The following is a 16,257-nucleotide window of genomic DNA, read 5'->3' as shown; positions in this document are numbered from 1 at the left end:
TATAAATGCCTATTTTAGAATTTTGAATGCTTATTTTGCCTGCTTATTTAAACTGTTTTTAGTGTCTAAAAATCTGCAGCTTAATAATAACAATAAAATAATAATAATAATAATAATAATAATAACAACAACAATATAATAATAATAACAGTAATAATAATAGCAATAATAATAATAATAATAATAATAATAATAATAATAATAATAATAATAGTAATAATAATAATAATAACAATAAAATAATAATAAAAATAACACTTATAATGACATCAATAATAATAGTATAATAATAATAATAATAATAATAATAATAATAATAATAATCTCTTGGCTGGGATACTTGCGTTTAAATAAGTTTATTTTATTTATTTAATGGTTAGTAATTAGTTAACATAAGAACTTTTACAAAAACATTAAACAGAACTTTAATAAAATCATCTTCGCTCGTGCTTCCCAGTAGGGTACCGAGCGTTTAAATAAATAAAAATAATCCGCAAGATATCGCTTACACAAAATGGCTACCTATTCCTCACAACATACCTTGGTACGTAGCTGCGCACTTCCTGGCAAGTTTGCTCAAATTTGTTAAACAATGAGTTAAGTGCAGCTTTCTTTGCCCTGCGTATGTACTTTCCGCAGTGGAGTCTCATTACGCCCTTGTGCTGTTATAAAATCACTCACTTTTTCTGCCTTCTCTATATTGTTGCACAAGCTCATGTGGCAACTTGAGCACGCCATATTTGCTACTGAAAAAATGTCCGAATTATTATATTACTTCGTCTTTCACGTTGCAGATTTCCCAGCATATTCATATCACATTTGTTACGATAATTCTCCCTGCATGTTATGAGTTCATACAAATAACGGTTATTTTAATTCTAAGATTTTCCATTCATGATCTAGACAATAAAGTAATTCTTATGAATTATGTATCATTCTCCAGAACGTTTTCTCGCTACAATTCACTCCTTTGAGAAAGATTTGTAATTGTGTTTCACAACCAGTCATTGGAGCTCAGATGGTTGAATACATGACTCTAAAACATCAATTTGTACTGTCGCAGTCCAAATCTGCACAACGTAAAACAATAATATATAAAATAGTGTATAGAGTATTTCAAAAGTCATTTGAAACATTGAACCGCTATAAATGTTATATAATTTTACATAGGAAAAAAATAAAAACATCACAGTGTTGGGCAAACAACGGGGTTTACAAAACATTGGGAAGATGTCCGCCGTTCTCTTGTTCAACGAACAGCATTCTGCCTGTGACACCATGCACGGCATTTTGCAGATCATGTCTTGGAATATTGGTAATTTCTTGCGAGATGGCATCTTACAGTTGCAGTAGGGTTGTTGGATGTGCCAAGAAAGATTTGTAATTGTGTTTCACAACCAGTCATTGGAGCTCAGATGGTTGAATACATGACTCTAAAACATCAATTTGTACTGTCGCAGTTCAAATCTGCACAAGGTAAAACATAATATGTAAAATAGTGTATAGAGTACCTATTTCAAAAGTCAGTTGAAACATTGAACCGCTATAAATGTTATATAATTTGACATAGGAAAAAAATAAAAACATCACAGTGCTGGGCAAACAACGGGGTTTACAAAACATTGGGAAGATGTCCGCCGTTCTCTTGTTCAACGAACAGCATTCTGCCTGTGACACCATGCATGGCATTTTGCAGATCATGTCTAGGAATATTTGCAATTTCTTGCGAGATGGCATCTTACAGTTGCTGTAGGGTTGTTGGATGTGCCAAGAAAACTCGTTCGTTAAGGTAACCCCATAACCAAAAGTCGGCCGGATTGAAATCTGGAGATCGCGGAGGCCACATTATTGGAAAATGTCTACTCATGACTCTGGTCGGAAAACGAACCTCAATTTGCGTGTTAACTCCACCATTAATTTATTAGTAGGTTATTTTACGACACTTTAATTATTAGTAAAATTGACGATTTTTATGGTATAATTTAGAAAATTAGACTTTTCAATTTAGATTACAGTTGACATTTTTACATATTTATGAGTACTATAATCATAAAGATGTCAATAGTATTCTAAATTGAAAAGTTAAATTTTCTAAAAGTATGTCACAAAAATCGTAAATTTTGCTAAAAATTTGTTCACGTCTGTACAAACAGGGAATTGACAAAACTGAGTACAGGCGAGTTTCATTAGGACAGCTGTGACATTACGTATAATTTAGATACGAAGTACAATGATATAAAATTTACTCAGAAGTAATGTGCGCAATAAGAGTGAAACGTCCATCAATGGCTAAATAATACATTATGTGCTCAAAAAAGTAGGCTATATTGAAAGTGAATTACATGAAAACAGTGCTGTCATGGTATTTTTTTTTCTTGACCATATGCCACACTCTTTATTTTTCTCCCTTGAAATATATTTTACTTTCCTCTCTCTACCTCTCCGACCGTAATTTAAAGCTTCTTTTAATGTATATTTTACGATGGTTCATCAACTGCGATGGTTGCATTTGCTGTTAATGGATTTGTGGGAAAACCCAGGAAGAAACCTCAACCAGGTAACTTATCCCAACTAGGAGTCCAATCCAGTCCCGTTTGCTCGCTAATTACAAAATAAGTATGATTTAAAGAATATCCCATGAAGCCCTCACAGTGGATGCACACACGCCTTGATGAATCGTGGAGCGTTTATCTGCAGCACTTCGGTGTTTTTAATTATACAATTATGGTTCTGGATTCCAGCGCTGTAGCGATGGGCCTTTTTACGATCATAAACATTAAGTAAGATAATTATATTACGAGGAGTAAGTGAGAATCTAAGAACAGTACAGATTTCCGTGTAAAAAATAGATCTCAATGTAGGCCTACAAAACTTAGGCACGCATAAGCTGTATATAGGCAGAAATTTCTCTTCTCCATATGATTCATTAAAAAATTGTAGGTTCCCATACGCCATATGCTCCCGTATGGCCCCCATGACACCAATGCATCAAAATAAACAGAAGGTAATATCTGTACTAAATATGTAAATAATTTTTCTATGACATAGTATTAGTTTCTGACATGTTTAGAAAGTAGAGAAATAGTAGTTCATAGCTACTTATAATAAGTGTGTAGCAGCTGCTCTGATTCTTTAAATCACTCTCAATCACAGAACACTTCTTTCAGGTGTGATGGATTTGATCAAGATAGAACCTGAGGTTGACCCTTTGGATTTACAGCCACACGATAACACACTTGAAAGAGAAGATAACAATGCTTTATCAGAGGTAAACTGAAAAGTATTACTGTGTGTGTTGTTTTCTAACAGTGGGAGAAGTGCGTACATTTTCCACGTTATATTGAGTAGATCAAATTTGATCCCCACACGATATTAGCTGTGTGGTTTAATGTGTTATCAATTGGAATGGGAATATGAATTGCACGTGGATTCTAGTTTGTATATAGGAATCAATTTTCACATGAAGTGCTGCTAGTCTGTTTAGTTTATTTATTTACACCAATTAGCATATACATGCCGTAGGATTTGTCAATATAAAATTACTACATTAAAGTACTTTCCATGTAGTCACTTAGGAGTTACGATTAAGGTAGAGTATGCTTCTATAATATGGTCACCTCAGTTCCAGTCCCATCAGATGCAAATAGAAAGGATACAGAAAAGATTTATACATTATTTATATTTTAAAAAACATCATGTGTCGTCTTATGAAAAGCAAATTTCATATAATCATTACTTTTTGAATTTAATTATAAAACTAAAATATAGACGATTACTAAATAGCCAAATTTTACTCAGTAAGACTGTTAACGGAATATTGAATAACTGTGATTTTCTTAAATTCCTTCAGTTCAATGTAAAAAGAACAGAATTACGTCATAGGCAACCTTTTGTTATTTCAATTCCTAGAACTGTTTTCTTCAAGAACTCTCCATTGTTTGTTATGTGTAATACTTACAACTCTCTGTCTTTAAGCTGTGATTCTCAATTAGATTTCAGTGTAACAGTTAAAAATTTCATACAATTTTATTGGATTGACATTTTAAAATTTTGTTACTGTTGATAGATGTATTGTAATTCCACTTTACATTGTTCTAAATAGTAAACTGTCCTATAAAATGTTCTACTCGAAAAGAATCTCGCACTTAGTCTAGGATATAAAGAAACTCTTTTACACTTACTGATATTTTCTGTAACTTAATTTCTCAAGGAATATACCATGTGCGAAATGAAACCTATCGATAAAGAAATGAACTAACCAGACATCCATTGAAGTTACATATGGCCAGCTTGCACTAAAATGTAGAGAAACTCAACAGGTTTCTATGTCGTGAAATTCACGAACCTGTTATTCCTATTGCTGTGTATGCATAGATTGTTTTGCAAAATGGCTCTATTCACACCACAAGAAAAAGTGCAGTGCTGATATTGGTTAGCAGAGTTTAAATTTCTGGTCACAGTTCAGCGGAGATTTCGTGAAAAATACGGCCGTGCAGCTCCTGATAGGCACACCTTTGTTCAGCTGCACAAACATTTGCTAGAAAATGGAGACTTTCAGCAACATGGTGGTGGCAACATTTCACGTGTGTGGCTGTGTTAATCGCCACAATTGCAGGATCTGTGGTTCTGAGAATCTTCGTGTTATTTTTTAACATGAACGTAACCCTCCAAAGTTAAATGTTTGTGGTGGATAAACCAGTTCATGTGTGATCGGACCTTTTTTTCTTCATAGAGAACACAGTGAATGGTGCGGTATATCTCGATATGCTTGCAAATTTTGCGCTACCCGGATTCCAGAGAGGTTCACCTTCCATCAAGACGGAGCTCCCCCTCATTATTGGGGACCAGTCGTTGAAACTTTACACAATCATTTCCCGGGATGATGGATCGGTCGTGGTAGTCCTATTGCATGGTCCCCACGATCTCCTGATCTTATACCATTGGACTTTTTTCCTTGGGGATTCGTGGAAGACCGTGTCTACAACACTAGAGTGGATAACCTTCAAGTGTTACGTCAAAGGATTATCGACATAGTAAGATCTGTAATTCCGCAGCTGTTACACAATGCCTGGAGAGAGATTGAATACAGATTAGATGTATGTCGTGCTACTAGAGGGGGACATGTTGAGATTTACTGATGGTGACATAAACTTGTTGAGTTGATTAATATCCCCCCCCCCCCTAATTTTTTTTGTGTGCCATAATTAAGGAATAAATTATTTAGTATCTTTATCGGTAGCTTTCACTTCGGACACGGTGTACTTGGTCTGTTATCACTACCGGCTATTGTTGCTTGTGTTCCTTAATGTTTGGTTCGCATTCTGCCTTCAGCTCTCTTCAGAAACTCGTAGCAAAAGACAGCCAGGTAGAACAAGATTGATGGCTAGTATACATGATGTGAACTTTAAAATAGCTAAATGAAGTTATTTCTTGTGATGCCTTTATGTTCTTTAGGAAAGAAATGTATCGAATCTGCAAGTAGGGGGCATAAAAACAGAATGCGTGGACCATAGCTTCACATCAGACATAAATGTTGAAGACACACCAGTTCCTTTTAGCTTTGCTTTCGTGAAGTGTGAAGTTGAAGACACTCCAGTGGATATCAGTTCTCCTGAGTTGAAGTCTGAAGTTGATGTAAGTGGTTCACTCTCAGTCTACATATATATTGACTGTGCGTCTTGAATTGCATCAGAGCTGTTAATTAATCTAGAATACTATTAATTATTTTCGTATTTTTTATATTTTCTCAATTTAAACCGCTTTCATTTTAGATTTAAAATAAACTAATAATTCGTAAACATATATTTCTGGTAGGAAGAAACAGTGTTCTCGAAAGCAAGGAGAAACTTTTTCTTCCTAGGAAGTGAATTTCATTGTAACTTTTCACTATATATGGGCAACTAAAGCTGTCTTCATTATTCACCCACTTTTCCAGGAAGATTTTTTCGATGTGGACAGTGATCAGCAGGAACAGAAAGTGGAAGTATCTTCAGAAGAGAATGAAGTGTTCTCTGAGAGGTGAGTATATTGTTCGAATTACGCTTCTTCCAGTCTTTCATAGCTTCATTTAATGATTACGTAGGAGAAATATTATAATGTACTGTACGGTTTTGCTTCTAATATATTTATGTGGTTATTCATATTGACGCCTCAACATATTTTGGTACTGATATAACATAACATTCACTAAAATTATCATTGTCATATTATGTCTTGCTTTACTTATGTTTCTGCTGTCCTTTCAGAACCGTGATGTCTTTTAGTGTGTGATCACATGTCACTACTTTGATTGATAACATTTATATGCACCTGTAGTCCCTGTGGATTGTGCTAGTTCAGTGCTTTTCGTGGTGCGCAAGTCGATCACTGCGAATGTTGCCACGAGTTTTTTAATTTTTATTATATTGCCGACATAATGTAATAATGATCAATAGCACTTAAACAATGTTGGCAACTTTGCTATTTGAAATTATACCATGGAAATTATAAAAATTAATTGTAACATCATTACATATACGTGTATATACCTTAGCACTTCATAAAAGAAAATATCAAGCAGGAATTTTTTTTAGCTGCTATTTTCGAGGTTGCACTGTTGTTCACATGTTGCAGTATGCGCAGTAGAAACAGAGTTCCATCTTCAATTTTCTTAGAGATTTGCCTCATCTCTTTCAATTTGTTCGTTAGAATGAACATCTTTAATTTATAAGTACCTATCTTACTTGATCTTTTGACTGGTTGTGTGATATCTGCTTTCGTGTTACATGTCGTTCATCCTTAGCACTTTACTGACCTATTCCAGAGTTCTTTTCTGGTTTTTGTTACACTAACAGCATTCATATATAATTTGTTTAGGCCATTATTTCGTCTGTATTCATCAGAAGTATATTTTCATTCTACTTGTATTAGTTTCACCCATTAATTCAGTTTTCATTTATTTGATACCTTTATTTGTTACGGTCTCTAATTACATTATTTATTCTTGCCCATGTAGAATGAAAATTGTTAGATAACGAAATCAAATATATAAAGCAGATGTTCCCTTGTATCCTCATTTCATTAGCGTCTTATATTCCTTTCTCTCCTGCACTTAAAAACTGTGTTAATTCCTCTAGCATTCTTGGGTTTCTATTCATCATGGAAAAATGTGTCTGTATTAATGGATGTTCAGTTATGATAAATTATGTTATCATAATCCATTGCAGGAAGTAGGCTTACATTATCAACCACTCCTACAATTCACTTTCTTTCTTGACATGCATAATACATTATTTTAATAAACACCCTCTCATCTTATTTCATGCTCGTTCTTAGGAAATATATTACAGATGTGCCTCCAGACGGGAAACTAATTGCACTTTTCTTACTGGTTGCTCCATATTTCGCAGTAATGTGGTTTCTGAAACTGGAAGGTAAGAGAAGGGCATATAATACGGCAATAAATATGTTCATATAATTGAGTAATATAGACATTTGTTGCAAAAAGAAATAGTGAATGAAGAGAAGAACAATTTTAGAGTGCTGTAAAAGATGAACTGTGTTGCTTTTTAGCTTATTTTACATACCATTGCACTTCTTCAAAACTTTAAAATTAAAGTTCCAGAAACTGCATATTCTGCTATATACCCCTCTTGAAGCTTACTACAGTTCTGTTCGGGAAAGCGTCTATAGTCCATTCTATTTGAAACTATTATCCAATCATTTCGATATTCGTCAATTAATTCTAAAACGCTAACAATTTCTTGTTCTTGGCATATTTCCTCCTTTCTTTCGTGATCTCGTATATTGTTTGCATTAGGAACTATGTAGTGATGGGACTGCGATTGAGATTTCTTCCATAACCTGGTTCTTTATTAACTGCTACAAGCAGTATTATCTCTTCTGCTTGTGTCACATTGTAGATGTTCCATCCTTTTACCGCTCTAGCCATTGTCCAAGGTTAACCAGTATCTTATTATCTCTATAATTATTGCAAATATTCACTTTACTCACTGCGCTGTTTTAATAACTTTGTATGATGCCAAGGCTAAATGCATCCAGCACAATATTCCCATTTTTCAAAGCAGTCTTAAATAAAACAAGAGTGATGTAAAATGTTTCCACTGGTTACAAAAGTAACAAAATATAACTAATTTAAACAATTGGTGACGAAATGCAACGAATGTAATCTACTAGAATGATCGTGGGTAACGATATTACGCACATTGTTCTGCTTCAAATATTTATTCTTGTTGTTGGTGCCACTGTGCTCATGTCAGCGATATCGTTAGAAACTACGTTTTGAACTGTCTGTAAAAGGCTCCATTCACTTTGGGTATTTTCTGAGTCACCCATTTTCGTCACGAGGTCGTCGAGTTTTTGCAGAATTGTAGGTTCTTGTCTTCAGCAGGAAATGGCAGCAAATTCTTTCCCTCCCATAAATTATAACTTTTGTTCCAGGCGGAATTATTCTTTTCCTTTATTCTGCAGGCCAGCAAATTAGAAGACTTCTTAAGGTAAGTGTTCACTACATCGTATCGCACTCCTCTTACGAATTGCACGCAATGGATATTTTAAGTGCAGTGCGTTCACTGTAACGGCTCCACCTCATCGCCTCATCGGATTCCCATATCAGCTGTTTGAAACATGACGTCGTACGATATTGACATTGCTGAAAACAGAGGAGTTGAGGTTAGGTCTATTAATTATGACTGTTAGCGAATAACAATTTGTAATTGCTTCATGCGTCTTAATTGAAGAGGAAGAAACGAACGAAATATTGGTTGCATAATATATGTAAGAAATGACTTGATTACTGTAATGGGAACTCCTCAAATTATATAATTCTTCGCAATTTTCTACAAGCGAAATAAGTTTTCCGTCTGCCATTTTGGCGCGACACTGAACATCGCACAACATAATAGTAAAAGTTCACCAAATAAAATTGATTTATTAAAGAAGGCCGTGATCGCATGCATCGGAAAAGTTGCTCATCCGAGAAAGGTGGACGGATTTCCCGAGAGACGATGCGTCCGATATGATGTAGTGAACGTGGTTACATAACAATTACAGCAAAGATAGTCTTTTTCCGATCCGTGCGATTCGTCCGATGAGTGCGATACGATGTAGTGAACACTTACCTTTAGGTAGATTTAGGTCCGAAATCAGACCACTTAACTCACTCCAATGAAGGCATCCATTGTATGGAGTTGTTTGAAAATCACTGTTTTTTACTTGGTTATTTAACGACGCTGTATCAACTATGAGGTTATTGAGCGTCGATGATATTCGTGATCGCGAGATGGTATTTGGCGAGATGAGACCAATGATTCGCCATAGATTACCTGACATTTGCCTTACGGTTGGGTTAAACCTCGGAAAAAGCCCAACCAGGTAATCAGCCCAAGCGGCAATCGAACCAGCGCCCGAATGCAAATCCGGATTGGCAGGTAAGCGCCTTAGCTGACAGAGGTACACCGGTGGCTAAAATTACTATTACTGTCCTCAGCAGAGGTCTGCATCTGACGTTTTCGCTCGAGCGCCAAGTAGTTCATAGCATAATCCGATAGGTAGCGCACATGCATGATGGGTAAAATTGTCACAAGCGATAAATCCTCGAACAGTATAAGCCGAGTGTTAGACATTCGTTCTTGTTACATTGATGAACTGTGCAGTGACATCATAGATGTTTATCATTTCAAAACTTTGCAGTGTTTACAACTACAAAACTTGCTTTAAAATGTAATATTAATGTTGTAGGTAAATGTTTTTTTTTTTTTCCACACAGGAGTGATTTTGTTTTTGCCACATCTGATAGATGTTATTGGATGTCAATGTAATTATTATATACGGAGAACACAATCACGATAATGCAAGAACTGTATCAAGTTTTCTAGTAGTAGTAGCAATAATAATAATAATAATAATAATAATAATAATAATAATAATAATAATAATAATAATCTCTAATAATATTAGTATATGAATCTTTGCTTCTGTAACAGTTGTCCAGCATGGTTATTCGTTTTATTATATTTTTTGTGACATTATCTCTGTACTAATATTGTTATTAATCTACTGCTATATCAATAATATTTTGTAAAACGTTTCTACATTGTCGCAGTATATAGGCGGAACACTATGTATGGGCCTATCATATGATATAATATGTGATAAATCAAATATTGAATAATTATTAATTAACAATAATAACTGTATATCGAAGTTTTTCATACTGTTTTGTTTATAACTTCATGTTCCTGTTTTGGTATGTTGCAGTGACTTCCATTAAACGTTTGTCATAAACGCAGAAAATAAAGCCTTATTTTTACTGTCTGAGCAAAACATATGTGTATCTTATCTGTCGCCTTCCATACAAGAAAAGACATGTCGGTGAGATGACCTTGTACTGTGCTTCTATTTATTACAAGCGTATCACGACCGATCGTATCTCACTCGAGGGTGCGACCGTCGACCAAGTTCAAGCGAGCGATTTAACTCCAATGCAGCACTCTGGTCCTCAGTTTCTTTACTTTGTGCTCTCTGAGACATAAAAGATTTATCCTCTGACATCTGTTGTAGGTCATTGTAGGGTGGAATGGGTGCAAGATTATAGTTACATGTTGCTTAAGATGTGAGTGCTGGCCATATTTTGAAGGGTTTCAAGTCAAAGGTGACTAAGCCGCAAGGAAGAGGTTTGGAGATATTGAAGGGTAAAGGAAAGAAGTAATTGTTATATGCACGGCAAGGTTTTGTATCCATACGACATTTATTTGTAATCTACAAGTGTAAAATGGAATATATAGTAAGAAAAGTAATAAATTCTTAATTAGGAAATCTGGTTTTTAGAGCACTGAAAATGTTACTCATGTATGACATAAAACACAATGACATTTTCTTTTCGAACTAGAGATGTTAGCACAGTCTAATATATACAGTCACGAAGCTCAATTCTTACTAAATATTCAAACATAGATAGTTGCTCACCAGTAGGTTCGCTACTATCGCCTCATCACAGACCCTTTCCCCAGCAGACGATAAAATGCATTGCACTTTCGATATCGCATTCTTTTAAAAAAATTAACACCTTCCTTCCACTATTGAAATGTGAAATACATAAGGTTTATGTATTATTTTCATAAAGTATATATTATATTTTATAAACTCACCTTCGTGGATTTTTCGGAAGAAGGATAAATCTGATCTCTTTTCTTTTTCTTACAATATTTATAGTACCACAAACGTCTTCTTGTCCCATATTATTATTCAAATTATTGTATTTTAGCCATTTACAGTTATTACAACCGTGATGTTAGTCACATTTGGCATAAAAAAATAAAAATTTTTTTTTTCAAACTAAAGTGAGTGTCACATAATTTGTTTTTTAGCATACAATTGTTGCGAAAATAAATTTAACTACGGTATTTTATGAAAATGTAAGAAATATGAAGTTGACTATTTCATTTGGATTTATAAAGGGGAATATTTTCAGTGTTGTGACTTCTAAGTTTTCTATAAAATTCATGATGAACAGGTGGAATGTAGTGGCAAAAAACCATCGACTTTTAAGAGTGGCCTAAGAAGAAAATATTACATTTTCTGACAAAAACAATTCACTTTTTTGAGGAAATTGTTCCTAATACCACAGGTACTCTACACGTAGACAAAATTTAAAATGAATGGAACCCTCGTAACGACGTCATAATGAAAAGTGCGTGAAGATCCGCGCCCTTGAAGTGTCAACTTTAATGTCATTTTTCTCCGCTATACTGGTTGGCGAGTTGGTATAGCGCTGGCCTTCTATGGCCAAGGTTGCGGGTTCGATCCCTGGACAGGTCGATGGCATTTAAGTATGCTTAAATGCGACAGGCTCATGTCAGTAGATTTACTGGCATGTAAAAGAACTCCTGCGGGACCAAATTCCGGCACATCTGCCGACGCTGATATAACCTCTGCAGTTGCGAGCGTCGTTAAATAAAACATAACATCTCCGCTATAATATTTTGTGTATTTCTCTTTATCCAAATCACTAAGGCTTCCCAAATTTTGTAACTAAGAATCTGATTTTTTTTCTATATTCACTGCACCACACTTAAAAATTTTGTGCATGATTCTTTTTTTCATACCTCTAGAACTTTTAAAGGAAAAACAAATATGTATGTAGCATAAACAAAATAATTAAAAAGATATTGTGGTTATTTCACAATTATTTGTTTCTCTGTAATGTGGGGTCATTATTATTTAAAAAAATGAATGCATAGTTCTCTTTGTAACAGCAGTGGAGCTGTGTAAAATATTCAGACTGAATGGATGAAGTTTCTGTGAGAAGTAGAAGTTCGAAAATTTTTACTCCCCCCCCTTTTTAAAATTGAATAACTGAAAAAATAAGTATATGACGAAAGTCAAATTTTGGTAATGCTATTAGGTTAGTAAGATACGGCAGAGCACCGTATAACCCAAACAGGTCTTAAAACGAATACGCCAACAAAAAGTCCATTTGCCTGTGCTATTATCTGATATATGTGTATATGATTTAATGATTAATATATTTTGATACCACCACATTGATTATAGTGGACACTCATAATTTTTTTTTTTTATAATTTCAGCATTGTCGATAATGTTAATAGTCTGTCACAAGCACTTGTCAGCGTTAATCCTGAAGAAGAGGAATTGACACAGTGTGGTAGCAATGGACCAGGCTGTTCAAACATGAGAGACTTAAGCCATAATTCTATGAAGTGTAATATATGCAACGAAGTTTTTGTAACACAACAATCTATGAATCTTCATTATCGCATACACACAAAAAGAAAGTCATTCAAATGCGATGTCTGTGGGAAATGTTTCTCATCATCCGCGGATTTAAGCAGACATGGACGCATACACACAGGCGAACGGCCATTCAAATGCGACGTGTGTGGAAAGTGTTTTTCTACACAATCAACTTTGTCCAGTCATGTACGCACTCACAGTGGCGAAAGGCCATTCAAATGCGAAGAGTGTGGAAAGTGTTTCTCTGCATCATCAACATTATACCATCATGTACGCACTCACAGCGGCGAAAGGCCATTCAAATGTGAAGTGTGTGGAAAGTGTTTCTCAGATTCGGCAAATTTAAAGAGACACCAACGTATTCACACCGGTGAAAGACCTTTCAAATGTGATATGTGTGGAAAGTCTTTCTCAGAATTGGAATACTTAAAGAATCATGTACGCAATCACACGGGGGAAAAGCCATTCAAATGCGATGAGTGTGGAAAGTGTTTCTCATACTCTGCAACCTTAAACAGGCATGTCCGTATTCACACCGGGGAAAGACCATTCAAATGTGAGGTGTGTGGAAAGTCCTTCTCAGAACTGGGATGCTTAAAGAAACATGTATACAATCACACAGGCCAAAGGCCATTCAAATGCGAAGTTTGTGGAAAGTGTTTCTCAGATTCGGCAACTTTAAACAGACACGTTCGTATTCACACCGGCGAAAGACCTTTCAAATGTGAGGTGTGTGGAAAGTCTTTCTCAGAATTGGGATACTTGAAGAGACATGTCCGCAATCACACACGCGAAAGACCATTCAAATGCGAGGTATGTGGAAAGTGTTTCACAGCTTTAGAAATTTTAAACAGACATGCACGCATGCACATAGGCGAAAAACTATTGAAATGCAATGTGTGTGGAAATTTTTTCTTTGATTCGACACATTTAAACACACATATATGCGAAATGCCGTTCAAATGTGAGGTTTGTGGAGATTGTTTCTCCCAAGCGAATTACTTACAGGAACATCTACGCATTCACAAAGGCTAAGTTCATTCAAATGCGATGTGTGTGGACTTTGTTTTTCGCAAGCAGAACATCTCTATAATGTCCATGTATATACAGGCAGGAGACCGTTCACATGGCCGTTAGTGAAAGGATTTTCAAATTCTCTGCTGAAACTTTGCACCCATTTCTTTTCAGGTGGGAGACTAGATAACTGTGGTATGTCAGTAAAGAATTGTCTGGAAAAACAAGTGTCTTTCCTCTTTAGAAAGTGTATCATGTAAGGTTAGGTGAAAGGGTATTATCCTTTTTTTTTATTGTGTGTAAATTTTTTGGCAAATTGAGAGGTTCAATACAGAATTACAGTGAGGAATTTTTAGATGCCCCCTGATCGTCGCTTCTTGTTCAGGAAATTCAACCACAATCGCAAAATTGGACATCTTCTCTTTAATATTTTTATTTAGTATTTATATATTTGCTGAAACGATAAACTGATATTTAGGGAGCAGATTTTTATATGCTAAAAAATTTAAATATATTTATTTTTATGTGCTAAAAAGTACGAAAATATTTGTTAAATATAAAAGTATTTTTTAATATGACAAAAATACCTTACTTATCTTGGAAAAAAAAAATGTTATTTTATGTACTCACCTACCACACTTGAGTGCTAGTAGCTGGCTGAGAATTGCAGTGTACAACAAAGGTCATCTCTAAATTCTCCATCACAAATGCATGCCGATTATACTGTGAAAACGATCTTCCCACATCACAGGACGTCAGACGTGCTTATTTAAAGAGAGGAATGTCACAAACACATACACCGTCACTTTTACCTACAGGCACACCCTCCAATACTTGAGCAACTTTACATATTTTTTTATATCCACTGTTTTTCCCAAACACATTCTGGAATTTGTCTGAACCTGGTAGCAAGTCTAGTTTAATTTGCACGGCACGCACCTCCCTGTTTCAACTAACAGGTTTTTGGATGTTTCGAGTTTTTTTTTATAGTGTCGTACAAAATGCTTAGATTTGCTAATAGGAAAGCCACATAGTTTTTAAACAACCATCTTTTAGTATATCTTGAAGGATATCGATTGATGAAGTCCGATAACAGGGAATCACAACAAGATAATATATATTGCCTTACTTGATACACATGAGCGGGAGACGAGATATTTGTTTAAATTAAATAATGTTAATACCTGAGCTCTTATCTGTTGTGTTTCACAAACAAAACGTGGAATGAAATCATCTTCAGCAACAATAAACATTCCTAATTATGTGTTGCAAGATCTCTCCTTGTCCATGTTAATTTATTCTCTAATAATAACATTGATATGGTGCCTAGCAGTTCTCAGAACTTTAGGCGATACTATTACGAAAATTGATCACGGATACACCATATGGCGCTCAGAAATACGAAGCAACCAAGATTTCTTAAAAAAGATAACGTACTTCTGAGTGATATAATTGCTTTAGTTTTAAAATATTTAAAATTTCTTGTAAAAAATTATTTACCTAAAAAAACTCCAAGATTTATGTGTTTATAATACATTTCCTGAAAATATGTATTTACATATTTTTTTTTTTGTGAAGATGTATGTTTTTATGTGAAATAAAATTCGGGTTTTGAATTTGAAACTTCATGTTCGGAATTTTTAACTTTGTTAATTGTGTTTTATCACACGCAAAAAGAATATTTAATTACATAGGAATCTGCTCCTTACTGATATTGTATTTCGAAATAATAATGGGAAATGACCCTAAAAATTGATGCCTCTCCTAGGTATATATTCGTGGCATGTGCATTCGTTAACGCTTAGTATCTCCTCAGCTGGGATTTTAGTAATATCTTGCCAGATATTTTCTTTTAAAGTAAGAAGAGACAAATTTAGCAGAGAATTTACATGACTAACACACTTACTGACCGACGAATACACAGCCACATGCTGACAAAGCATCCCTGAAACAAACAAGGGGATACCTGCTCTTCCTGTGTATTGCTTGACAACTGGGTTCTTTCAGGACGTAGTCTGCCTCTGTCGGCATCTGCAAAGTTTGTAAAAGTGTTTCTCAGTGATATGTGCTCATATTGTAAAGTACGTTAGTTCAGAGTTTATTGCCATAGGTTCGAAACAAAAAATGACTTATTACACCATAAACACTTTTTTTGTTTTCTATAGAGGAGGAACCCGAAGGCTTGCACTACAACCTCAGGCTTATTGTGCTTTCCACTTCTTGTGAATGATTGGGTAGCCAAATGGCCACACTCTTATACAAGTACAGCACGCTGCACCATGAACTTAACCCTTGCTAGTCTATGGATGATGATATATGAATTAATAATGGCGAAATAAGTCCGAGATCCAACGCCGAAAATTACCTAGCAGTTCCGCTTAAATTGGTTGAGGGAAAACCCCCAACCAGGTAATTTTTACCAGGGCACTCTGGTTTCATAGCCAGACGTGTTGACCATTACTCCACAGTGGTAGACTATAGACACATTTA

The 16,257-nt window shown here is 35.0% G+C and overlaps 2 protein-coding genes across 8 annotated transcripts in view; both read left to right on the top strand.

The window, feature by feature from the left end:
* Positions 1–16,257, top strand: part of LOC138691562 (gastrula zinc finger protein XlCGF57.1-like) — a 449,766-nt gene that overhangs the window by 118,872 nt on the left and 314,637 nt on the right. The window lies entirely within an intron of this gene.
* Positions 1–16,257, top strand: part of LOC138691565 (zinc finger protein ZFP2-like) — a 41,248-nt gene that overhangs the window by 12,814 nt on the left and 12,177 nt on the right. For 3 of the 7 annotated variants that reach the window (XM_069813650.1, XM_069813651.1, XM_069813653.1), the window contains 4 exons: positions 3,168–3,268; positions 5,455–5,634; positions 5,936–6,018; positions 12,588–15,818. In XM_069813650.1, the coding sequence (XP_069669751.1) occupies positions 3,168–3,268; positions 5,455–5,634; positions 5,936–6,018; positions 12,588–13,788 (1,565 nt within the window). In that variant the 3' untranslated portion in view covers positions 13,789–15,818. Of the gene's footprint in view, positions 1–3,167; positions 3,269–5,454; positions 5,635–5,935; positions 6,019–6,245; positions 9,923–12,587; positions 15,819–16,257 lie in introns of those variants that run through there. The other 4 variants (XM_069813657.1, XM_069813655.1, XM_069813652.1 and 1 more) reach the window with 3 other exon arrangements.

This window comes from Periplaneta americana, chromosome 16, assembly GCF_040183065.1.
Source record: "Periplaneta americana isolate PAMFEO1 chromosome 16, P.americana_PAMFEO1_priV1, whole genome shotgun sequence".
Taxonomy (NCBI): Eukaryota; Metazoa; Arthropoda; class Insecta; order Blattodea; family Blattidae; genus Periplaneta; species Periplaneta americana.
This window is presented reverse-complemented; position numbering and strand designations above follow the sequence as displayed.